General features: G+C 43.1%; 1 protein-coding gene and 1 long non-coding RNA gene across 41 annotated transcripts in view; one reads left to right on the forward strand and one right to left on the reverse strand.

The window, feature by feature from the left end:
• MADD (MAP kinase activating death domain) overlaps nucleotides 1-20,743 on the forward strand; it is a 67,052-nt gene that overhangs the window by 3,683 nt on the left and 42,626 nt on the right. For 24 of the 40 annotated variants that reach the window (XR_010831843.1, XM_066998026.1, XM_066998028.1 and 21 more), the window contains exons 2-8: nucleotides 8,638-8,827; nucleotides 12,159-12,773; nucleotides 15,448-15,751; nucleotides 16,093-16,224; nucleotides 17,426-17,539; nucleotides 18,264-18,344; nucleotides 20,127-20,183. Coding sequence is in view for 39 of the 40 variants with exons in the window: in XM_066998026.1 (XP_066854127.1) it covers nucleotides 8,766-8,827; nucleotides 12,159-12,773; nucleotides 15,448-15,751; nucleotides 16,093-16,224; nucleotides 17,426-17,539; nucleotides 18,264-18,344; nucleotides 20,127-20,183 (1,365 nt within the window). In the remaining variant the exon portion in view is untranslated. Of the gene's footprint in view, nucleotides 1-3,064; nucleotides 3,089-8,445; nucleotides 8,469-8,637; nucleotides 8,828-12,158; nucleotides 12,774-15,447; nucleotides 15,752-16,092; nucleotides 16,225-17,425; nucleotides 17,540-18,263; nucleotides 18,345-20,126; nucleotides 20,184-20,743 lie in introns of those variants that run through there. The other 16 variants (XM_066998032.1, XM_066998034.1, XM_048065914.2 and 13 more) reach the window with 3 other exon arrangements.
• LOC136790936 (uncharacterized) lies at nucleotides 1,420-2,587 on the reverse strand. Its single transcript, XR_010831849.1, has 3 exons — nucleotides 2,455-2,587; nucleotides 2,067-2,357; nucleotides 1,420-1,556 (listed from the first exon to the last, which is right to left on the reverse strand). It is a non-coding gene; the product is annotated as an uncharacterized lncRNA (long non-coding RNA).

A 20,743-nucleotide genomic window follows, 5' to 3' on the forward strand; every position in this document is an offset into this window, starting at 1 on the left:
CAAAGATATCTGGGCTGATGGTATCTTTCCTGGTGGCCTCCAGAACTGTGCGATGTCTTATGAGCAGAGTCTTACGATTTTCTCTTAATCTCTGCACTTTCTTTGTTGTGTCTGTGAGTTCAGCAACAGCGTAGCATCCTGCTTCCCTTTTAGTCTGAATTTTAGTCTGAAATGTAGTCTTTAGTTCCCGTTTAGCTGAATTTCCCACTGCTGGTGTCAAGTGGCCGTTCTCCACCTTACGCGCAGCTTTGACGCCAGCTCCCCCACATCTCTGCTTGCCGGGCTCCGTGCTACTTTCTCCAGAAGGGCTCCTGTGGCACGGGATGGGAAGCTCTGCCTCCTTTGCCTTGGTGCAGCTCATCAGATAGCAGGAGGGGAGGAGGGGGTTTGGTGATAACGATACTCCAGAACTGCTTCACACAAGAACACCGAGCCGCTCTGCCGCAGCATCTATATCTGTTTCCGCTTGATAGTGGTTAAACCCTGCTCTGCTGGGGCTGGTGCTTGGGGCGTTTGTCTTCTGTCCTCCACACCATCTCGTTTCTCCCTTTGGTCTCGTGTCTGTCGTTAAATGCAGCCAGCAGGCGTTGTGGTTCCCACCTGCCACAGCTCTGGCGGGGAGGGAGTGGGCTTTTCTCTTTGCTTTCCCTGCAGTTTTGACCAGCTGGTGCTGTCGTTTGTCACGCAGATTAATAGTAGGATCAGTTTAGAGTAGGAATTTTAGCTCTGTCCCAGTGTTTATGAAAAGGAGGGGAAGGCACGTAGGCGGAAGGAGTAATTAAGGTAGGTGGCACATGGAGGGAGACAGACTGAGTGTTTCTCAGATAAGACGGAAGAAACAGCAGCTTCTGGGCACCACTTCTGTGGCTCTGAGAGCAGCTGAGTAACTAAATCATTTCAAATGCTTCTGCTTATTTTCCAGTTCTCATTATCCTGAGCAACGTTTCAGTGCTTCTGTGCTGGTTTTGAGTTTGCCCCCTTTCTGCCTTGAATTTATGGTCAGGATCTGAGGGCACCCATCATTTGTGCCGGCATGGCCCATGTCCAGGAAAGAGCTGAATTCCCGTGCCTGCTGGTGGCGGCGTCACCAGAGATGTCACCTGTTCAGTGGGTAGTGTCGCAGCTCGAACCCTGCATGCTGGTGTGCTCCTCGCTCCTTCTGGCCCCGGGTCTCTGCTGCCCCTTGCAGGAGGCTCTTCTGGGCGCTCCCAGCGCTGCTTCCCATGCCTGGGGGAGGCCCTGGGGCAAGGGCGAGACTCTGAATAATTTAGCGGCTGCAGTCGTGTCCAGCAGTTTCCTCAATTCAGATGCCGTGTGCTTTGCTGTCTTCTGGTTAATTTTTTATGGCTCTGCGTTTGCAGTGTTTGGCTTTTGGAAAAAACCTGCAGGTGGCCGCGTTACGGGAACCGTGGCCGGCTTGTCACGCGCTGAGCTGGATGGAGGGGCGAGGGCGGGCGGGGGTCTGGACTGCTTCCAGTACCCTGAGGAGGTTTCCCAGCTCAAAACTCAAGCTGGAAGCAATTCCAGTTTGGAAAAGAATGGGAATCCCGTAGTGGCTGCAGAAGGTGAAGCCAATTTAGTTAAGGGGCGTTCTGTAGTTTTCGGTTGGCTTTTTCTATTTTTTTTTTTTTTTTAGTTCATGCAAAGTGTATGAGTGGATGCTAGTGGAGACTTGAGGACTGATAAAAGGCTGAAGGTAGAAATAACGGGGGCGGCTCTTGTATTTTGTGATGGTGCTGTTGTACAGAGGGCTGGCCAGGTTAAGAGAGGGTTTTTATGCCAGAATTTCTGTTCTGCACAAGGACGGTTAGTCGTGATCTGCGGGGCGGGTATGAAAGGGTTGTTTCAGGCAGCAAGGGAGGGGAAGCGAATAGGGGCTGTAACCTAAACTGAAGTGCTAAAAATGCAGGCAGGGCTGATGCTAAAATCGGACATTTCCTTTCTGTCAGCAGCTGGAGAAATGTAAAAGTATGTGCTTCTCCCGCATTAGCCTATCATCGATGCTTTTCCCCAAGAGTGCAGTAGAATAAAATGGATCACAGTGTTCACATGCCGCTCGTCCTTACCTTCTTGTCTCTCATGGCTAATGCAAGACCTTGGTCTTGGATTTTCTTTCCTTCTTTTTTCTTCTTGGAAACAGCAGTTGGACAGCTGAGCCCCATGCCTTTCTAATACCTGCCGCTGGGCACAGCTGTGCCTCTGGGACAGGGACCGCTGGGACAACTCCTTTGTGTTTTCTGCCGCCTGCAAGTTCCCGTTAGGATTGCCCGGTCGTGCTAGCAGGCTTTGCACGTCCGTTCTGCACACGAATAAGGAACCGGCGGCAGCAGACGTCTGTGGCAGCATCGTGTGTGTACCTAGACGAGAGGATTTCATCAGCCGCAATAGGGCCTCACGTTTGGTGAGCAGTAACCACTGCTGATGCTCCGTGCTCACGCACACGGAGAACCTTACCGCCTGGGAGGCTCTTAATGCGTTGCAGACACTGGTCTGCCATCCAGCTCAGGGGCCTGCGGCTGCTGGGGTACGTCTGAGGGTACCCCCAGGCGCTTCTTGTGCCAGGCCAAGGCGTGGTGCTGCCGGTGGCAGCAGCAGCATCAGGAGCCGTGGCGGTGGAGCGCGGCCGCTGCTCTATAAATAGGGCCAGCAGCCAGGATCTGGGGACTGAAGGCTGGGTTGCTATGGAGATTGATCTGAATCAGATTACCCGTGGCTCTGTTCTTACAGCTCGTGCATATGTGGCGGCTGCGTGGTCTCGCAAGTCCGGCAGCAGGCTGCTTTGCACAGACATTTGGCCGAAGCGGGGGGAAGCGAGGAGGGAAGCAGCTGGAGGGCCAGCATATGAAAAGGACACCGAAATCTGTTACTATGGCAACTGAGAACCTGAACCAGCCTAGCTTCAGTCTTGTGGTGCTGTAAAAAGGCTCCCGGCTGTGCCGTGTGATGCTTCTGCTTGTGAAGCAGTTCTGGTCACGTTAAGCCGATTTTTGGCTATGCAAGCTACCTCCATTTTGCCGGAAACCGATGTGCAGGCTGAAGATGTTTGGCTGTGTCAGTAGCGTCAGGCATGTTCGCGGAACACAGTGAGGTAATACCATCCTTCGGTAGGAGGAAAGGAAGAGGTCTTTGGGTTACTCACATTCATCAGAAGGGCTTCTAAGGACATCTTTTTGTACCACCAAAACCCGTTTTCACACTTCATTCTATAATTTTCTTTAGTCTAGCTTGGCGCGTTGTTTTTCTCAACCTTTTATGTACATATGAGAAGTGGAAGCAGTTGGGATTCATCTGCTGTTTCATCTGTAAGAGCTCTTACTAACCCACGCAACGCCGGTGCTCCGGGGAGGATGCTTTCAGAACCGCCCTGCAGCCCCGTTCTCTGCTGGGGTTCTTATACTTGGAACTACTGCATTTCATGGAGCCACACCTCCATTGTAGGCTACCTACGTTAGATGAATATACCGTTGTCTGCTTTAGGTATGTCTGGAATGCTTTGAAAATACCTTTTTTTTTTTTTTTTCCCCTCAAGTTGTGTCAGTGCTAGTATCTGTTCAGGAGCCACAGCATTGGCACGCACTGCTTTCTTGGCAAGGTGGATGGTAACACAAGCGAAGCAGCTGCACCAGTATAGCAAGTCCATCCAGGTCTGACTTCAGAAATTGTTCAATCTTCTGTCAAGCTCTTCCATCAGGCTCAGGAGGAGGGGGTGTTCTCAACCCACATGCACTCCTGTCTGTGTTCGTTGTGCTCGTGGAGCCACCATAGTGCCTGGATAGGGGAGAAACAGCACAATGGGCTTCCTAAGGATGTTGCATATTTTTAAGTATAAAACTACAGCAGTGTTTAATATAGCTGTTAAGCAGCAAAGGTATAAAATGGCTAATATGAAACGGGGACTGCTTGTCTGCTTCTTTAAAAGCTTAATACAAGCACAAGTAGTATGTGCTAAAACACAGGTCATGGCTGGAAGTAGCTCTCTCAGTGTACTCACGGTGTGTAACATGAGAAAATGAAACATAAGTCAACCGAAAAGTGGGCATTGAAACTCCTGGCCATATCTGTGTTTGCTTCAGCTTTCAGTTTAGTTCGATTCATATGTAATGTCTTGATTTCTCAGTAAACAACGCAGTAAGGTTGGTTATAGATCTGAGCTGAGTACACACTGTCTTGGCTGAATATAAATAGAAATTCAAGATGTTCCAATGATATTTTAGAACTGAAAATTGTTCCTTCTGGACATGGTTGGAAATCTGGTCTTTTGCAAGATGAGGTTTCAATGAATCAGAATTCGTATGGCTTCTGTCCTGTAATTCTTGCTGTCTTCTTCATGAGCTTCCTCCTTTTTCTCTTAGATATTAATGCCCCACTGTATGCTCTTTACTTATGCAGTTACTAAATTGAATTGTCTGACCCCGATTTATATTCTAAGATCCATTCACTTGTAATTGAGTAGTATGTTTCTTGTGTCAGATAAAAGCCAGAGATAAGGGAAGGACAGACCTCATTCTGCTGCCATCCTAAACTGGTGAGGAAGCACCACGCAGGAGGGCTTAGCATCTGCCTGTTGGAAAATAATCTTCTGCTGTCTTCGTATCATTCTTTTGAGCAAACGAGTCATTTTAAATGCATGCTGACTGTCATATAGGTGGGTGTAAGACTGGTCTGTCAAAGCTGGAGTTCAGGTTATTCTTTGACTAAATGACTTTGTTCCTCTAGCTTTGCATCTAGAAAGAAAAGACATTTTAGCAAAGGCTGGAGACTTCGAGGTGTGGATGAGACAGGCGCCTCACTGTTCATGTCTCCCAGGGGACTAGTGCTGGGGTATCGGTCTGACATGGATGACTCTAAACTGATAAAGAGTCTTCTGCAGTTCTGTCATGTTACTATGTCCATCCTGTGGCGTGGTGCTTTCCCTGCTGTGTTTACAGAGATTTTTATTTCTGGGAGGACTTCAGCTTGCAGGATACCACACAGCTTGTCCTGTAGAAGTTCTGCTACAACCAAAACGTGGGTGTTTGGGGAATTTTGAAGAGTAGTGTAGTGCCAATAATAGAAGTGCTGTTTTGAACACTTTTTGTCTCAGTTAGTGGAAAACCATAGGTTAGTGCTGGCTGTGGCCTCTGTCTTTGTGTCTGGGCTACTGTGTCAGTTTGTACCAGTTCACGAGGGCTGCTGATAGCTGCTGTGGTGCGTGGGTAGTGCTCATTCTCACCAACCTCTTCACCATCCCTCTGAGTGCTTACTTACGCAGTGCTGATCTCTGAAGCACGATGTGTTTGTACAGTATGCTTCTGTGGTGGCCTTCACTTCTTTTTCCCCCTTCCTTGAGCCACAGCTGCAGGCAGTTTCTTCTCGAGCGCTGCTTGAGAACGCAGCCTTCAAAGGGCTGCATCCAAGATGTTTGTACAAAGAGAACACGCTGCAGAAGACAAGTTCAGAAAAAGCAACCTAGAGTTAAAGGAGCTCGAGAGGGAGAGCAAGCCATCAGTGTCAAAACCTGTACCAAGATACTCTCAGTTCAGTGGTATATTCTCAGGTCCCAGTGGTAACATGAAAGAGGAGAAATGAGAGGAGCGACTGAGAGATCTTCTTCAATCTTTGGTCTCTTTCTGTTCTAATGTACTTGGTTTGTAAAAGCTAGAGGAAGGATGATAGCAAATTTCTGAGGAAGAAGCTGCTTCACCTCCTCATTGCGTGCAGAGAAGTAAGCTCTCAGTAGTAGTTCATGGTCATGTTCCCCGAGCTGCTTGCTCCTACCTCTTCCTTGTGCCTGCACGAGCACTTGTGTGGCCACTTGGTGATTCTAGTCGTAGAAATAACCCAGTAAAAACTAAAGTGGCATGGGAAAGGAAGAAGAAAGAAAGAAGGGTGTTAATTTTAGTCCTTATCAGTTCCCTGGTCTGATTCATCATGTCACTGCATGAGCACTTGTACCAGCACAAAGCGTGGCCTGAAAGCGAGCTTTGGGCAGCCGCAGGGAGAGAGGCAGGACTGTGGAGCCTGTTCGTGTTGGCTTCTACAAGTTAACCCTGGTGTCCAGTGGCAACCAGGAGCAGGAAGGTGAGTTCCAGCAAATGCTGATCTAATGCTCTTTAATTGTTATCACCCTTCTAAATACTAAATCTGTGAAGGAGAGATTGAATAAAGGAAGGTAAAAAATACCTAAACTTCATTCTGATTCTTCTTGCTCTTGCTCCAATTCACCAAAACTTCATCTTCCAAAAGAGATGTCCTCTTTGTGCTCTGATGAACTGCAGTCATAAGAAATGTTTTCCAGGCTACACAACTGAAGAAAAAGCACAGGATATGGACAGTCACTGAGGGGTAAGCTAAGGTTCTGTTCTTTTAGCTTCTCGGTTGATCTGTTGTCATTGCAGATGTTTTTACTCCATGGTAAATGCAGTTTACTTACTCCATGTTCACTGAGGGGCAGGATCCTCTGTAACAGAGGAAGAACGTAATTTGGTTACCACTGAGTAGCAAAAGTTTCTCAAAGTTGTACTTCTTGGGCACCTCATGGTAACTTGTTCCTGTGCTCATAGCTGTAACTGAACAGTGAGTTTCTGGGTAAAACTATTTGAATAATGACTTTATCTGTTTTCCTTCCAAACTGAAGGCAAAACAACCATATGATCATCCCGATTTCATCTTGTTCCTCTCAAGTTTGCGTACACCAAGATACTCGCAGTATGTGTTGGAACAAGAGCTGTCGCAGGACAGATTCTTCAGTGCTTTCAGCGATACCATTAAAATGAATAAACAGGAGCTTTGCTTCCTGTGTCTGTTGTTTAGAGAAGATAATTTATAAAAAATATTGCTGCTGAGAGAGGGTGTTTCATATCGCTGTCATTTACAGACCTTACTCCAACTGTAATTAAGGATCTACTGAAACCCGACTGTGAAGTCTCAAAAAATATTTGGGGGTGGAGGGGATGTGTTAAGATTTCTTTAAATTTTTTTTACTCCATAATTAATGCTTTCTAGTATGCATTTCATTTTCAGTAAATATTATACATTCACAGATTTTTCATGTTATTCTTAGTGCTGTTTGGAGGGATAATGAATGAACTTCCCCAACTGTGCCTGAAATACGAAGGGCTGGAAAAAAAGCTGATGTGTTGCTAGGCTTTGAATGAGGTTATGAATACTGATGGTTACAGTGCCTTTACCTAGCTTTTGGTTGTGAAGTAACGAGAGAAACGTCAAGAAAATTACCTAATTTGACTCAGGTTTTCAGCTTGTTAGTAAATTTGATATACTTTTATACAAATAAAACCTAAGTGTTATGTTGCAGAACTGAAAGGTTTTAGTACAGTAATAATTCTCTGTATTCTATGATAGCCTTAGGAGGTAAAGATAAATCGAAATAGAAACCTCGTTATCAGTACACGCCAAAAGACGATCTGTTCATTCTTTTTAAATATAAGATAGCTTTATTAATGTTTTTAGTGGGCTGTTCAGTTAACTTGTAGTACAGGTTGAGCCTCTGTACAACCTGAGATGTACAAGATCAAGGAAATGGACTAAAGTTGGTGAAAGAAACTTTAGTATCATTTACAAGAAGCACTTCTGCTCAAGCATGCAGTTCTGTATCTTCACAGGAAAAAGCGGTGGGGATCGCAGTCGTTTGGGGCCATGGAGGTCATTAGGTTTGGGAGGGTGAGGTGGATTACATCCAATTGGGCTTCTCTTGATACTACCCCTTCTTTAGCTATGTTGTTTACCAGACACCTAAAGTTCAGGTTGCGGTTTTTGCTTCAGTTGTGTTTAGCTGCCATTTTAAGGCTGCTTTCCCAAGCACTGTGGGAATTCCAGGGGTTTGCCTGGACGACACTTTTGCCTCAAACCATTTCATGAATAGCCCTTTGCCAGTGACAGGCTTGTTTGCTTGTCTGTGGTCATTCTTGTGATCCTCTTGTTTATTGTGTGTTTCATCTTGCTTTGCTTTTGTGGCTACATGTAAACAGTTCCCGTATTACTATTATTTGTTAAGAATAATAAAGCAACAAAACCACCCTGGGTTCCTTTTTATATTTTTGCATTCCGTCCCACCTGAGAGGAAATGCCTCGTTCAGTCCCTGCTGCGTTTCTGCATGTGGTGCATGCTCTGGATCGTGCCTTTTCTTCATCATCTTGCTCTAACTACAGTCTCACTTTCTGGTGCCTGTATGTCCTCTGGAAAGCACCTCCTCCTTCCACCTTAAGCAAAGTATCAGCTGGCGCTGAGAATAACCCTGTGTTTATTCTTTATTTCCTGTCTTCCCATTAGCAACCCGTACTGTAATTCAGCTTCCCTCCGTAAACTGCGTCTTGTTGCTATGTTGAGAGCCAGCCTTGGTAGAGATTTCTCCCAGCACGTTAACGAGAGCTGCTCATGCTGATGTCTGTGCAGGTTCAGAAAGGATGCGCCAGCTTGGAGTTGGGACTTTCTGAGCATATGCTTTGTTCATATGAGCAATTCAAAAAAGGTGAAGTGGAAGTAAATCTCATAGTGTATATTTATACTCGTGAAGAGAGGGAGGTCTGGGGATGGCCGTAGCTACCCAGAATACAGGCTTTGGGGGAATGTAATTAATACATATATGTAATTGCTATTCCTGATTGTGCCTTTGACACTTTTGGTTTTCTTGATCATAGGTTGAACTGGCCAGACATTTCAAAGCGAATTGCTCCCCAAGGCACTTGGTCACGGCTGACTGGATAACCGACTGCTGGATCCATGAACAGGAATTCACTGAGATGACATAGGGAGGGGGTCAAGGACAATGGTGCAGAAAAAGAAAAGCTGCCCTCGGTTACTTGACTACCTTGTTATCATTGGAGCCAGGTAATGGAGAAGATTCTCAGCTGTGCTTTTCTGTAGGCAGTAAAGGTGGTGGCGTGGGGGGCAGCACGACAAATAGCCTGGCATCTATTGATGAGGCCGTGCTTTGTGCTGAATAAGAGTTGACTGGAATGTGTGAAAAAAAGGGGCATGTACTTGCCTAGGCCACTTTCTGAAAGATACTACTGCAGTCAGAGGTTTTTAATTTGTGGTCTTCAGACCTTTACATGTGTCTGCAAAGGGTGACTAAGAGTAGCCAATTTATATATGACTGATAGCTTGTGAGTCCGAACAACTTTGCTTCCACTGACATCAGGACAGGGTGATTCACAAACTGCAAATACTGAAAGCCACACGGAAGTGAAATGCTAGTTGGGTTTACTTCTCTAGCTTTTGAACTGTAGTCTGTAAACCCAGTTTAAAAACAAGTCTGAAACTTACCTTACTTGGCCACTTTTCCTTCTAATACTCATTCCTCCTATTATGAACTACATGAATCCTTTTAATATATTATTCATTTTTTTTAGTCTTAGTAGCCATCAATAAATAAAATGTTGTGCTTGTCTACTTAAACAGCACACACGTCAACCCCATATTTCATACACTCTATATCTAATACGCAGATGCTCAGCAAACGTTATTTTTCTATATTCAGAGTTTATGTGGTAACTTTCTGCCAGTTTCTTTAATGGGTGTGTTCCGAAATGTTTGTACTTTAGTTTCTAAATATCAGCATTTTATGTGCATCAGCCTGTTGCTTTACCTCCTACTTTCTTTTCAAAATGCTTTGAGTGCAATATTGAAATAGGCTAAGTGGAGGAAATGAAGTAATTTCCTAAGTAATAACTGTTTTATTATTGTGTCTTCTGGACAGAATAATTCAATAGTTTAATTATTTCTTATTGTCTGTAGAAAAATAACCACGATTTCTCTGTGAGAGTTGGAAAGTAACTAGGTAAAGAAGAGGGAGGAAATGTTAACTGCCTCCTCCAGTGATGCTCACAGTGTCCACTGTCCTCACTTAAGGATTTGCTAGCATCATTTCATTTTTTTGCTAGGCAACAATAATTAGATTGCTACTGCTTAGAGGTCTGTTGTCTTACTAGGCACTTCAACAAGTGCCTCTGATAAGAGATGCAGTTGACTGAAGTAACTTCCACTGCAGGTTCCTTAGGAGCTCCATGTGGCTTTACCATCACATCTCGTTACCACAGCGCACAAGTAGCAATGTCTTCTGGAAGTATTCCTTTTTATTAGATATAATTCTTCTAAGTGTCTGAGAAGACTGTGTCTTTCTCTCTGTAGCTCATATTACTGTAAAGACATGAACTTAGGATATATTAACTGGTACTTTGTTGATGACTTTTTATAGCCGTTTATTTCCAAGTAGACTCTTTAAACAGTACCAATATTATTTGACATTTTTCTTAACAGGTGATGCATTAGTGGATACTAATACATAAAAGATTTTAAGGCTCTTATTTTCTTACAATATTTCAGTACTTAACCGTTCAGGAAGTATAGATTTTGTTACCAATTTATGTCTTACTAAAGCATGTTTATTTTTAGTTTAGTAAAGTTTTTTGTTTGGAAGAACTATGTTCAGCAGAACTATTTATGCCAGCGATTTTCTTTTGTAAATTAAAAACATTCTATTGCTACTTGTCTGTTTTTTTTTGTTTGTTTTGCTTTGTTGGTGCTTTTTTTTTTTTTTTTTTGCTTGTTTTGCTTTTAAATCCAGCACTTCTCAAATAAGAGAAGAATAAGTTTCATCTGTATTTTGAAATGGGCAAATCTAAAGTATTAAGGTGAGAAAATGTCTCGCATGAGGTCCCTCAGGAGAGTGATGGTAGAGCCAGGGCTCCTGCATCCCATTTAGTATTGTGCTTACTTAAATCCTAATTACTGTAGAAAATGGGAAGAGGACAGACTTTATAGCAAAGGGGTCAAACCAGAGAGAGATTGTTTTGGAAATATTTTTCTTCCCTTGCTTTCTGGTTTTCACATTATTATTTCTCTGGCAGTTATTTGGGTAACTTTCATGGGAAAGTGGTGGTAGGAAAATTAGTTAATGCTTTGAAACAAGCTGTTCTTTTGGTGGGAAATCAGGTATAAATAGTGTTGCCTGTCTTTGTGTTCCATTAGTGATTTACTGTACAAAGGTTGGTGAGACACAGTATTAAGTAGGCCTGCGTATGACTACCCAGCTTTTGTAGTAGCTCACACTCCAACTTTAAAAAAAAAATCAATCACACACATTTGCTAAAACTTTTTAATGACAATTTTACAGGATGAGGTTTTGGGTTCATGGAACTTGTCAAGGGCTCTATTGCTAACTTAACGGAAGCCAATGTCATTTAGGGTTAATAAAATCAACAACAGGTTGTAATGTGCTTCACCAAATAAACTAAGATCTTTTTTGTATTACTTGGATCACTTGGTCTGTTGACTCTTTATCTGACTAAAGGCAGCTTTTTTTTTGCTGCTTTTGTTTGCTTTCAGCCTGTTCCCACATTCATACTGGAAAAGCATTACCATTCTTGGTTTTTCCTCTACTTTTCAGCCCGTGGTTACAATGCATTTCTGCTGGAATTGTTAAAGCTTGTTGTATGTTATACATCATCTAACAGTATTGTGTTAGCTGTATTACACTTCTGTCACAGCTGCTTCCTTTTGTGTAGCCTGGCAAAATTGTGGTGTGGCTTCCATGACTGACATGATGTTTTAACCTTTATCAGGGCCCCACTTTATTTGCCTTGGCAGGATATTATAATTTATTATTTTCTTAGAAACCTCTCTAGGAACAGTCCAAATGTTGTCAGTATGTCTTCCTTATAGGTCAACATAAATTCCAGGGACGTGCAATAGGTGCACAAAGCCCTTCTAGAGGGCTTTCTCTTACACTTTTTCATTTTGTTCATCCACTGAATTTTCATCAGACTGTGTATTTGGAGGGGGACAGTGTCTTTCCTACCCAAGTATTCCCCAGAGACCCATGCAGTTAAACTCATTTTGGAAATCAAAGTCAGGGAAACATAGCAATATGTTATTCCCCTGGGAATATCATGCTCCTTGAGTCAAATTTGAATAGAGGGACTCTTTGTTGGGCCTTGGTAACGATGGTGTAGGCTTTTATTTAACCTTTCTGCAGTTCCTGGGCTTGAGCTAGTGATTGAGAACTGTGGCTAGTGATTGAAGTGCTGCACTGGATATTAGGTTTGAGGAGAACCCTGAACTTGCAGGCCCCTGACCTGTCATTAGGGAGATACCAAAGATTTTATCAACATTAATCACGTAAGTGTGTGTTGTTTTTTTTTTTGTTTGTTTTTTGTAGGCAGCCAAGCAGTGATAGTGTTGCTCAGACTCCTGAGCTGCTCCGACGTTATCCTCTAGAAGATCACGTGGACTTTCCTCTGCCGCCTGACGTTGTGTTCTTTTGCCAGCCAGAAGGATGCCTGAGTGTGCGGCAGAAACGCATGAGCTTCCGTGATGACATTTCTTTCGTCTTCACACTCACAGACAAGGATACAGGTGTCATTCGCTATGGAATCTGTGTCAACTTCTACCGCTCCTTCCAGAAGCGAGTACCTAAGGAGAAGGGAGAAGGCACAGGAGGACATCGAGCTCGTGAGGGACAGAAAATCACCAAATCTGGGGATGTGTCTGCGCCCCAAGAGGATGTGGGCACTGAGAGTTCAGAGAGTGGTTCTTCGCTGCAGGTTCCAAGTACAGAGTCTACCCCAGATGTGAATCGATCACCACGCAGTAAGCGGCTGGCCAAAGGCAGCCATCGCTCTCGGAACAGCACCCTGACTTCTCTGTGCATCCTCAGTCACTATCCCTTCTTTTCCACCTTCCGTGAATGTTTGTACACCCTCAAGCGACTTGTGGACTGCTGTAGTGAAAGACTGTTGGGCAAGAAATTGGGGATTCCTCGTGGAGTGCAGAGGTATGTTGAGGGGGGAGAAAACTTCTTCCTCCCACTGTTTTTTTCCAATTGTCAAATTGTCATGGCAAATTGTCTCCATAGGTGTAGCTGCAGAAATTGGTGGTTGATCTTTTTGCAGTTTTAACCCAGAATCACACTAGGAAAGGGAAATTTTTGTGATGATTTGTGTAAAACTTCTCTGTCTGGTTCTGTCTCCTGGTATGATTTTAATTTTTGATATGCCTGTGGAGGCACTGCTAACAACTGACTGAACATGATCTTTGTGAAACTGGGCACTGATGCTGCGATTGTTGCTTTGGTGTATAAGCTCCGTGGCAGTGCGTGTCAGGGCTAGTGGTTCTCTGGCAGATTAGAAACAGTTGAGAAATGGCAGGGAGAATTTCAACTTGGGGCCAGAGGGAAATGATGAAAGTATTTTTCATAAGCTCGTTAAACACAGTCTGAACTTCAGCATGGGAGAGAGCAGACTAGAGAAGCAGGAATGGCTGAAGGAGATCAAAGTACAAGTCTGAAGAGGAGAGAGAGTAGGAAACGAAGGAGCTGGCTATGAAGCATATGGGAATGGAGGTTTGCAACAGCAAATTAAATAGGATCTTGGTATTTTTTTTATGTAATTTGGTAATCTTACATATCTGCTATTATAATGCTGGGTATGTAACAAAAGCTGTTGCAATGTAGGGTACAGAAGGACCAAGGTCTTTATGTGTATCAGTTATGGATGTATATTTGTATTGTACCTGACACCTACATGCCAGGAAGATATTTTTCCTTTCCAATACATGAACTAATAAGAGCAAATATAAAATGAATCTCTGGAGAAAGAGGGAATTACCTTACTATTAAGAGGGATTGAGCTGTGAGATAGCTCTTAATGTGAGTTTGTAGCTTGGTACGCTCCAGCTTAAACATCTCAAAAGCAAAAATTGACAGGACATCTGACACTTGCATCTTTGTATGCTTTTTGTGAAAGAGGAAGTCTGCCCCTTTTCAGAGAGTGGTGACCTGCTTGTTGGGTTCCTGCCCCAGAACAGCTCTAGGAGATTGTGCTGGGCTTGTGTCAATTCCTGCATTAACAGATTTATCACCTGAATCCACTGACGGTGAGGAAAAAATGTTTCTCTCAGAACAAAAAATATTTTTTTAATGGAAGTATGCTTTAAGGGAGCTTATTTCATCACTTGGTTTAGTCTAATCTTTTCTGAGGCAGAAAAGAGCTAAATTTTATGACTTTCTTCAACTCTGTGAACTCAACTGAATTTTGAAAGGAGAGCTCATGCATTCCAGTGTTTGAATGGCATGTAGTATTTTAAAAAATTGCCGTTGTTGACCATAATTCTTAGAGTTAAGAGGAGAAGAACTGAGTGACAGATGAGGAAGGCAAGAGGAGGAGGCTAAGCATCCATCAGGGGGACGAGTAAAGCTGCTGGTTTGAATTACTGTGTGGTTTGCAAGCTGTGACCTGGAAAAGTAGAGTGGTTTTGAAGTGGTTGCAGAATAAAAATGCCAGCTTACAGCTTGCAGAAGGTTGAGTGTGCCTGTTAACAACTTAATGTCCTGTGCATTACAAGTGGCTGAGGGAGGAGCAGAGGATGGGAAGCATCACAGTTCCTGAGAGGTGTATCAGTCAGCGTAATCTCAAATTGCTGTTGTTTTGACCCCTCCAAAATTCTGTAATTTTTTGTTCTTTATGAGGTCTCCAGTGTCATCCTTTTTTCTTCTTCTTCTTTTTTTTTTTTTTTTTAAATTTGAGCCATTTGAGCTCTAATTTGAGCCATCCCATTCTAACAGACCTATCACAGTAACCAAAAATATTTATCAGGCTGAAATTTGTGCCCAGTGGCTATAGCAGGTTCCCAGCCATCGTGCATACTGTGCTACAGCATTAAGGGATCAAAAGGACTATCCACGTTGCTTCCCTTGTCAGATCCAGTTTCAAGTTTTGAAGCACTGAAGGCTTGAGCAATGCTGTACATGCTTTTTGGCCAGCCTGCCTTTGAGCTAGAAGTTTGCAGATTGCTAGCTTAATGCATAGAAAAATGTCTGCTTGTTTTGCTAAGGTACCTATATGCTTCCCAGACAACTTTCAGAAATTTATATTCTCAGCTGAAATGCAGCCACTTCTGCTGTGGGTCGTTCAGCTTGTCAGAACGATAAAAGGCAATTTAAGAGAGGATGTAAAAATATTTTATGATGCGAAAACACCCAGGAGATCTTGGTGTGGCATATTTTTATTATCTCAAGTTATTATTTCATATTCTTGAAAAAGTTTGTAGAACTGCTGGAAGCAATCGTACAGTCAACCGGGCTGCAGCATTTCTGGACAAGATACGAGAGTATCCCAGTTGCAGGCTGAATTTCAAGCACCAGGGCAATGCAGGATGTGTCTTCAGAGATCTGGACCTTACCAGATCGTTTAAATGAATGAATGACCTCTCGGACCAATGTGGCATACTTGTGTTGACTTCTGCCTCAGAAAGATCTATACTTCCCCACAGCTGTTGTTTCAGCAAGGTTAAATCCCTGTCTTCCCTTCCCTTGAGTGGCCAAAGATGTTAGCTGCATCATTTAATTCTTGGTGACTCTTCCCTTTCCCTCGAAGAGCCATGCAACCCTGAAGAGGAATGGCTGTCAAATGAAGCTGTGGAGTGTTAATCTTCTTTTTCTCCATGTGCAGGGACACAATGTGGCGGATTTTCACAGGCTCCCTCCTTGTGGAGGAGAAGTCCAGTGCATTGCTGCACGACTTGCGTGAGATTGAGGCCTGGATATACAGGCTGCTGCGTTCGCCGATGCCCGTCGCTGGCCAGAAGCGGGTGGATGTGGAAGTCTTGCCACATGAGTTGCAGCCAGCTTTGACTTTTGCTCTTCCTGATCCATCCCGCTTCACCTTGGTGGATTTTCCATTGCATCTGCCTTTGGAGTTGCTGGGAGTGGATGCCTGTCTGCAGGTGCTGACCTGCATCCTTCTGGAGCACAAGGTAGGAAGGGAAGAGTTGATCTTTGATAGGTAGATAGGAAGCTCTGCCTTCTCCAAAGCCAGGGTAGGCTGGATGTGTGGAAGGGCTGTCTACTGCATTCTTTGGGATCAGTTTGTCTGGAGGCGGGAAGGAATAGCTCCTTCTGAGGTTCCTGTTTCAAAAAGTTTTGAACTTGTTGTAAAAAACGCCTGAAGTTTGCTTTCAGACAGATTAGTGGAAGGGTCGTCCAGTTCACAGCTGTTAAAACAGCGTCCTGCAGGCTGTGATATTTGTATGCCCCTGGGGGGAGTACCAGAAGAGAAGGGTTGCTGCAGTGCTAATGTGAGTTTCTGTGGTTGCAGGTTGTATTGCAGTCCCGAGATTATAACGCTCTCTCCATGTCTGTGATGGCCTTTGTGGCTATGATCTACCCCTTAGAGTATATGTTTCCAGTGATCCCTCTGCTTCCCACCTGCATGGCCTCTGCAGAACAGGTACGTATTTTGCCTTCATTAGTCTTTTGCAAAGGATGTTTCTGTGATGTCTCAAACATATAGAAGCAGTCCTTGTTTCTTTCCCCATGCTTTCTCAGGGGCTGTAGCACGCCTTGCAAAGAATGTTTTTTGAGCACCACCGACTATTTAAATTGTAGGTAACGCCTTTTATGTATAACATCCTCAAAGCCTGCTTAGTGAGTAGTGTGATTCAAAGCAGTACCTTACAAGCAATGGACTGAAAGGCCATAGATCTACAATACTATGGCAAGAATTTACTCTTCCCCTCCTTGCCCTCCTAACTGAGTATTAAGGTTTGTTGGGGAGGGTCCATAGTAGTTAAGGAATCTTGAGGGCTATTGATTCAGAATTTAGAAACTACTGCCTGCAGTTTATTTTCCTCAGAAGTATGAAATGTCAGGTTACTTCATCTGGAAGCCTAGGTTTCATAATAGTCAGCTCTGCAGGAGCTCATTATTTTCCTTGGAAAGATAGAATTGAGGCCATATTATTAATTCAGTGCTATCCTGCAAATGATGCTGCAGGTTTTTTTTTCCCCTTGTGGGTAACCAGGTGTTCTAGATTTAAAGGATAACTTAACCTCCCGAACAGCGGATCTCAGGCTGCTACATGGCTTATTGATTTAAACTTTTTCCCTCTGCTGATCCTCAGAAACAACAAGAATTTCTTCTTAGATGCTTTTTACACAAACGTGTGGAAAACCTATTTCTTAGGCTTCCTAGAGATGGTAAAGCCCTTTAAGCCTAATGACGTTTTTTCAACAGCACAGTTTTGGTTTGAGCCGAGCGTGTATTCATTTGCTACTTTCTGCTTCTCCAGTTAGGCTTTTACTCTGAACATCTTTTTTTCTTGGTCCATGACATAGCAAGCTATTAGTTGAGCTATTTTTTTTTTTCCTTAGAGCCATGCAACCACATAAAAGTACATCCCTGGCAGAAAAAACACTGATTTTCTTCTAGATGAGAATTGAAGCTCTTGGAGCAGGAGTGGTTTTTTTTTGGTTGGTTGTTTGTTTTGAAATGCTTCTATTGTGTGGAGTTAGTGACTTATTTATCAAAGCCTTGTGTGTTTTCTCTTCTGATGTAAACCTACTGTATTGTTATTTATTTAAAAAAAAAAAAAAGAAGATGGTGATATCAAATTCAGATCTTGTCCTTTTTAAGATGTCTGTCTCTCTCAGTTGCTTCTAGCCCCTACACCTTATATCATTGGTGTTCCAGCAAGTTTCTTCCTTTACAAACTGGATTTTAAAATGCCTGATGATGTATGGCTTATTGACCTGGATACCAATAAGGTAAGTGATACCCATAAGGACTTTTGGCTTTGTTTCCAGGGAACTGTGCGCTTTCATCAGTGTGCATAAGGAGAATTTAAGAATGTCTATGCTTATAGGCTGGCCTCAGTCTGCCCCTGTCACTACTGTCCTAAATTTTAGGATTCTGTTTCCTTGCCTCAAAGTCCCCACTTCTTTTATTTATAAGGCATTCTTTTTCAGTTAATCCGTCTGGCTATTTCATAGGAAGATAAATCCTCAATAAATGATAAAGCTGTCTCACTGGGTAACTTGACCCTGTCTACTATAGCCCTAGGTAAGAATCTAGGTCTGATAAGAGCCTTGCAGCAGCAGCATTGGTTGTCACAATTCAAATGGGGCCACATATCTTGCTTTCTATTGTGGCATGAGCAAGGCTATTTCAAGGGAAATGTGTTTAACATCTTACACTTAATGGAAATTCTTAAGGATGAGTATAGGTTTATTCAAACTTTCCTTTTTTGTGGTTTATGACAGAGTAATCCTCCCTTGTTTGTGACACTGTAAATACTATTAAATAGTCATAAAGAAGTGAAAATCAAAGTATTGATCCAGGTTGTTTTCGAGTTTTTCATGTTTTTTTTTTTTTTTAATTTGATGTTATGACTTTTATCCAGTCTCAGAAGCAGTGGAGATGTAGGGGATTCTGGATTTGAAATGGCTACAGCTGGGTAACTTTTAGTTTGTTGCTTGTGCTTAATTCCAGGTGATCGTTCCTACAAATGCAGAATCTTTGCCATCACTTCCAGAACCAGAAGCATCAGAGCTGAAAAAGCATCTGAAACAGGTAATAAGCATTTTGGGAGAAGGACTCAGATTCAGTAGAACTTAGCAGATGTAGTCTTGCACAGCTCTTTTGCTGTACTGGACAAGAATGCAAGTCAGCAAATGTAAAGCAAAAGGTGTTAAAAGCAGGTGTGTATCCTGGCACATCAGATGGATGTGAATAAGGTATCAGGATGCTAGAGTGCATGTGTTAAAGAAGGTGCCCCTCGGCCAGTCATGGCAAGGTCTGCTCTGAATGTGGAGGAGGGATAATCAATAGGGGAAGAAGTTATTGGGATGTTTTCTTCTGAGTCCCCCGAGCACCTCTGTGATTTTCTAACATTGCCTTCTTCTGACAAACCTAAATCTGAGACTTTTATCTAGTTTTAGATCTTTAGTTTTTCCGAGGAATTTCATGTTCATTTTTGTTGCCTGTTTATCTTCTGCTGTCTCCGCTGCTTCCACTTTTGTAGGGAAGCACAGGACTAGGGATTTTCTGTCAAGGTATTTAAGACACCACTTACATATGGGTGTCCAGATAGAATATCCCCTCTCTTAGAATAGGGCAACATGTTAAGCTTTAAAAGTGATATTAATTGATACAGATGTTAAGGGTTAGGTATCTAGCTGCTGGCTTTTCTCTCTTAAAGCAGAGAGCTGATTTGGAAAAGCAAGTGATCGCTAAGGCCTATGACTGCAGTTAATTTCTTAGCCTAGTGAAAGATAATTCAAACTGCTTTTGGATGCAGTAGATGGTTTTTGTTTCTCACTGTTGTTTGGGGCTAACTTGTTCCTGCTTGGTGCAGAAAGTTCCAGATTCCTCCTTTACATTTGCCATGCAGGCTTAAACTCTGACCCAATCCATCTAGCAATGATCATCTTTGTTTCCCCTCCATTCACAGATCTGTGTGTGAGGTCTGTCTCTTCTCTCGGGTCCTGCTAAGCCATTAATCAGCTTGGGTCATCCTTGCTGATCATGTCAAGCAGGTTTTATCTCTTTATTTCTGTTTTCCTTATGCACGCTGCATGCAGTATCTAAAGGTAAAGTGTATTACTGACCTGATGAGGTCTGCTCTCTCTCTCCTTGTAGACCTGGAGAGCAAAGTGTGTGACCTCTATGATACCCCAGTACCTGCTGTCAGCACTGATGGAAGCAATGTGTTGCTTGGAGTTTTGTTAGATCTACCTTCCCCTTACTTCTGCCTCACCCCCTTGCAATTTCAGGCACTATTCAGTAAAACTCTCTTACTACAGCAAATTTGAATATCAGAAGAACAAATTGCAATTTCCCTGAACACTTTCTATTTAAAATTGGCAGAGTATTCACCAAAATTCAGTACATCCCTATATATTCCTATGCCCATTATCATCAAGAGTTGACTATTGTCAGAGGAACAGGAGGGCTACTGGTTGCTTTGCAAAGTAGAGAAGACTAAATTGTGGCCCATGTCACTAAGGTTAACACCCTTGTTTACTTTTGGGTCTTAGTGTCAATGAATAAAATTCAAGATACCTGATTTTAAACTGCAGTGGAAAGCAATTTGCTATACCAATAAGGACAGGAACCTTTCCACTCTCCAGAGGAACTGTAGCCAAATGTGGATGTTTGGGGGTGGGGCAGTTAGACCTCTCTCCATGTGCCTATTTTGTCGTCCTTTTTATTTCCTCTTATTTGTGATATTTGGTAGTAATAGATTATTATTATTTTTTGTTTCCCCCTCCATCTGTTTCTCTGTGGTCATGTGTTCGTCTTGGCTCTGATGGGCTGCTGGTGTTATCATATGATCTTCCATCATGCCTCCAGTGTCTGGTTAGCATGACTGCAATCACTCAGCAACAGCTGCTCACTCCTGACAACAAGGTTCTTTATTTTATTCTTTTCCCCTCAATTTTCCATTTTACCCTTTTCCTTTGGTGTTTTGATTGTACTTTGTTTTATATGTTTGTTTATTTTTGAAATAAACCAGTGAAGACTCAGTGGGCAAATGGGAGAAATGAAGGAGGTGCAATTTAGGTTGGATCTGGGTGTTAGGGACTGACTTCCCAGTCATGCTGCTCCAGTGCTTTTTACTGAGGATGTTATGAGGGTTGATGAGGATGGTAGCTTTATGGAGAGATTAAGCCCTCATTCAGATGGAAGTGTAGGTTTGCAGGGATAGGTACAGGCAGATGCCTGTGTAAGAGGTGTCTGCACACTGTTGTAGGATATCAAACTCACTGGCTGAACTGCCAAGTTGCAAGGCAAGTTTCAAGGCCTCCAGGTCCCAGTGTGTATTCAAATTACACGTGGGAATAACTCTCAGATATATTGTACAGAGTGCCATACAAGCAGTGGTCAGATTTGGATTGTCTGTTCTCGTGTCATGAATGAGTCAAAGCAGACTTCCATGCTAACCCTTGGGTAGCTCCAAGACTGTTTTG

The sequence above is a fragment of the Anser cygnoides genome, chromosome 5, assembly GCF_040182565.1.
Source record: "Anser cygnoides isolate HZ-2024a breed goose chromosome 5, Taihu_goose_T2T_genome, whole genome shotgun sequence".
Classification (NCBI taxonomy): Eukaryota; Metazoa; Chordata; class Aves; order Anseriformes; family Anatidae; genus Anser; species Anser cygnoides.